Source organism: Galendromus occidentalis, unplaced genomic scaffold (genome assembly GCF_000255335.2).
Source record: "Galendromus occidentalis unplaced genomic scaffold, Mocc_1.1 scf7180000077419, whole genome shotgun sequence".
NCBI classification, from domain to species: Eukaryota; Metazoa; Arthropoda; class Arachnida; order Mesostigmata; family Phytoseiidae; genus Galendromus; species Galendromus occidentalis.
Genome location: NW_003805407.1, coordinates 4,699 through 7,869, shown reverse-complemented (window position 1 = coordinate 7,869; position 3,171 = coordinate 4,699). Strand labels below are relative to the sequence as shown.

The 3,171-nt window shown below is 50.2% G+C and overlaps 1 protein-coding gene across 1 annotated transcript; it reads right to left on the bottom strand.

Annotated features, from left to right (window-relative positions):
• Positions 1-1,173: 1,173 nt before the first annotated feature.
• Positions 1,174-2,752, bottom strand: LOC100903887 (adenylate kinase isoenzyme 1). The gene is made up of 6 exons (XM_003742495.1): positions 2,628-2,752; positions 2,189-2,443; positions 1,883-2,074; positions 1,621-1,704; positions 1,443-1,526; positions 1,174-1,329 (listed from the first exon to the last, which is right to left on the bottom strand). Exons 1-6 carry the CDS (start codon positions 2,640-2,642, stop codon positions 1,264-1,266), a joined length of 696 nt encoding a protein of 231 aa, XP_003742543.1. The 5' UTR covers positions 2,643-2,752; the 3' UTR covers positions 1,174-1,263.
• Between the last annotated feature and the right edge of the window lie 419 nt (positions 2,753-3,171).

Sequence of the window (3,171 nt, the reverse complement as noted above, 5' to 3'; positions counted from 1 at the left end):
TACCGTCAAAGAACCTGATTTCGGAGATTCGCGTTGCACGACCGCGACACAGTCGGAAGATGCCGTAACCTTGGCAGCCACCGAGGACGACGGGCTCAGAGGCTCGAATTGTATCTCGGTTCCTATCGATGATCGTGGTGATCACTTCAGTAATGAACGCGTCGCCGAGACACAGGATGCTCTGTTGACGTTTTGTTCGACTGACAGTCCTGTTCGTGGGGTTGACGAAGGGGACCACGACCAGAAACACCAGAACGCAGTATGGGGAACACAGGCCTCCGGACATTCCAGCTTCGAAGCTCGCAGTCGCGACGGAAATTATCGGTTTAGAAAGACTCTTTGAGTTTCAGTCCATATGAAACTATAAACAAGTCAAGTAATTGGAAAGCTCGATTACAACGACGAACACACCGATATGGGTCGAGCAAACGTTCACTTGACGCTTCCAAGGCCGTCATGGCCGAATGAAAATTTTCCTCCTCGACAGAAATCGCGATTCCTGCTCTTCCGGATTCACTCTGGATCAACGGATTCCGGCAGCTTCTCGCGGGCCAATCGCCAGTCATGGATCAGGCTCGGATTTTGGCGCGGTCGCGCCGGAGCCGTGAATGTTCGTCGTTCATCGCATTTCCGACGGGTTCTCAATTGAGAGTCCACGGAGGCCGGATGATGCCGTGAATTCCCGGGATAATTCCCGCGCCAGATTCCCAGCCTCGTTGATGGACTTTGGCGTCAGAAATATCTCGTCGGCGCGACAGCTCGCTGCGCATTTGTTGATGTCGGCCTTATCGCTCCCGGATAGCCTTTTTCGTCGATAATGGGATCGCGCCAGGCACGTCGCACCGTATCTACGGAGATAATCATCAGCCTATCGCGACCGCCGCAAGCCGAAGCCTGCTGTCAAGACGGAACTTATCTGAGAAAGGTTCGATAGGCTCAGCGTGAGAGACCGCACTTATCCTGACAATAGGTAACGCTGGCAGGAAATCTGGCACCTTGAGGACCTTTGCGAGAGCCTCTCGGAAATTCCGCGGAATTCCGCTTGCGGAACCTTATGACGAAATTCTCCGATACCCCGCAGGAAAAGTCGAACGGTCGAATTGGCTGTGGGTGAATCGGATGATTGGGATGCCTGAGCTCGGACGGGCGTCTGGCGAGAAAAAAAACGGAAACTTCTTCGACTGTGTCTGAATTTTGTTTCTTTCTGCGCTTATTTACAGCTCATTTCGACAACGAACAATTCGAAGAACACCTATTTGTGCGTCAAACAACATTCCTACTACCATTTGATATGAGTTTGCTGAAAGCGGCGTCCACCACGGAATGTACCTTTGGAAGAAAGAAATTCCTGAGAGGAATCGGATGAGCCTCCGGAAAAAAACATCATCAAAAAAGCGATATTCAATAAAGAGCCCGAGACAGAGTGAGCTGCATCATCTTACCTCGTTGATGCTTCCCTCAGCGACGATGCTGGTGAGTTTTCCCGAGTACTCCGAGACAATCGGCTGCGTTTGTTTGTAGAATATCTGAGGAAACCGGGAAACCTTAGATCGTTTCCTCATCGAGACTGCGTATGGAGGCATGGTTGCATCTTATTGGGGAAACTCAAGAGAAACTCACGGCGATTCTGTTCTTTGCCGTCTCCTCATTATCGTCGGCACGACCACTCTTCTTCCCACGGCTCACCAAGCGTCTCAGCATTGCCTGTTGGGAGTGAAGTAATCGGATTGAGATTCGGAGGATTCATCCCCGGCAACGAAAGCTTCTCTTGATTTTGAGGGAGTGATTTCCAATCAGAGGTCGTTTTTGATGTTGATATATTCAGACAGCAAATCAGCCTCTCAATTCTCAATTTTCTCCCCAAGGCTCGGGTAAGACTTGCCTCGTCGCTGACTTTCAAGTAGATGTAGGCTGTGATCGGACAGATAGATTGCTCGAAAGCTGCTGCCTGATCAAGAGAGCGTGGATAACCATCCAAAATGAAACCCGGGCTCGTGGGCAGTTCCTTCTGGATCTTTGCTCTCAATACATCTAGAACCACACTGCTTTCGACAAGACGTCCTTCTTCCATGCACTGGAATCGCAAGGTTTTATAAGAACGAATCTGTGAGGATATTCGAGAAATCCATACATCGTCAAATGGGTCGCACTATATCCCGTCGGTTGGGATAATCAATAGAAAACTAACTTTTGCGGCAAGTTTACCGATTTTCGTTCCTGCCTTCACTTCCTCTCGCATGAGATCACCGGTTGAAATGTGCGTGAAGCTGTATTTTTTGACGAGTTTCTCACATTGCGTCCCTTTCCCAGATCCAGGCCCTCCAATGATGCCGATAACAGGTACTTTCACATCCAGGGGTGCTCGTGATCTAATTTGGTCTGAGGTCTTGGTTCCGGCCGCCGACTTTTCTTGACAACCATCGTCGGCCGCCGTGGACATAATCTGGATTTGGCATGAAATTTTCGTTATTTTCCAGTCACGCGCAGTTCCCCGCAGAGGAAGCTCGAACGTTTCGAGTTTCGACACAACTCCGCGCCGTCGAGGTAGAATTTCCAAGTTTTTCGTGAAAGCGTTGCAAGATAGATTAAGCTAGATAGGGGAGGTCGAGTTTTAAACTTCAACTAACCTTGAATTGAGTCATGGTAGATGAAGGTTTCGAACGTGACACTTCTTTTTTTCCTTCTCGTTGTTTGAGTCGGCGTGTCAAGAACCGCCACTGCGCGCTTCGAGTTCAATTTGAGGCCCAGTCTGGTTCGCAGGCAACTGCCATCATCCAGCGATACGACCCTCTCCATTCTGACGCTAGATTCTGCTTCGGAAAGTCTATCAGATAAGCTCGGTCAAGATGTTTGGTTACTATTTATAACGAGAGACCCATTGCCAATGGTGGGTTACCTCCACAGATAGCGCCGGTGTTGATCCCCAGTTGGAACGACGATGAACCCTTCCGCGACCTCTGATCGATGACCGGATGTTCTGGGATTTCGGCGCGCTCTTTCCTGCCGTCCTCTGTTGCTCATTTCGCTTTCTCGGTGGTCCTGCAAACTAGGACTGCGCTGGATGTCCTCGTTTCCATGCGTGAAAGAGCAGATATGTCAATTATTGCGGCCCGTCCCCCGCCCCCGTCTCACCTTCACGGGATGAGGCGCCTCCCCTCGATGTCTCGTAGC

Excerpts from the sequence above, each read along its gene's own strand:
- LOC100903887 (XM_003742495.1), bottom strand. Across the intron at positions 2,075-2,188 it reads TCGGTAAACTTGCCGCAAAA|TGCATGGAAGAAGGACGTCT; the intron begins GTTAGTTTTCTA and ends TTGCGATTCCAG. Across the intron at positions 1,330-1,442 it reads CTGAGGGAAGCATCAACGAG|GTACATTCCGTGGTGGACGC; the intron begins GTAAGATGATGC and ends TTTCTTCCAAAG.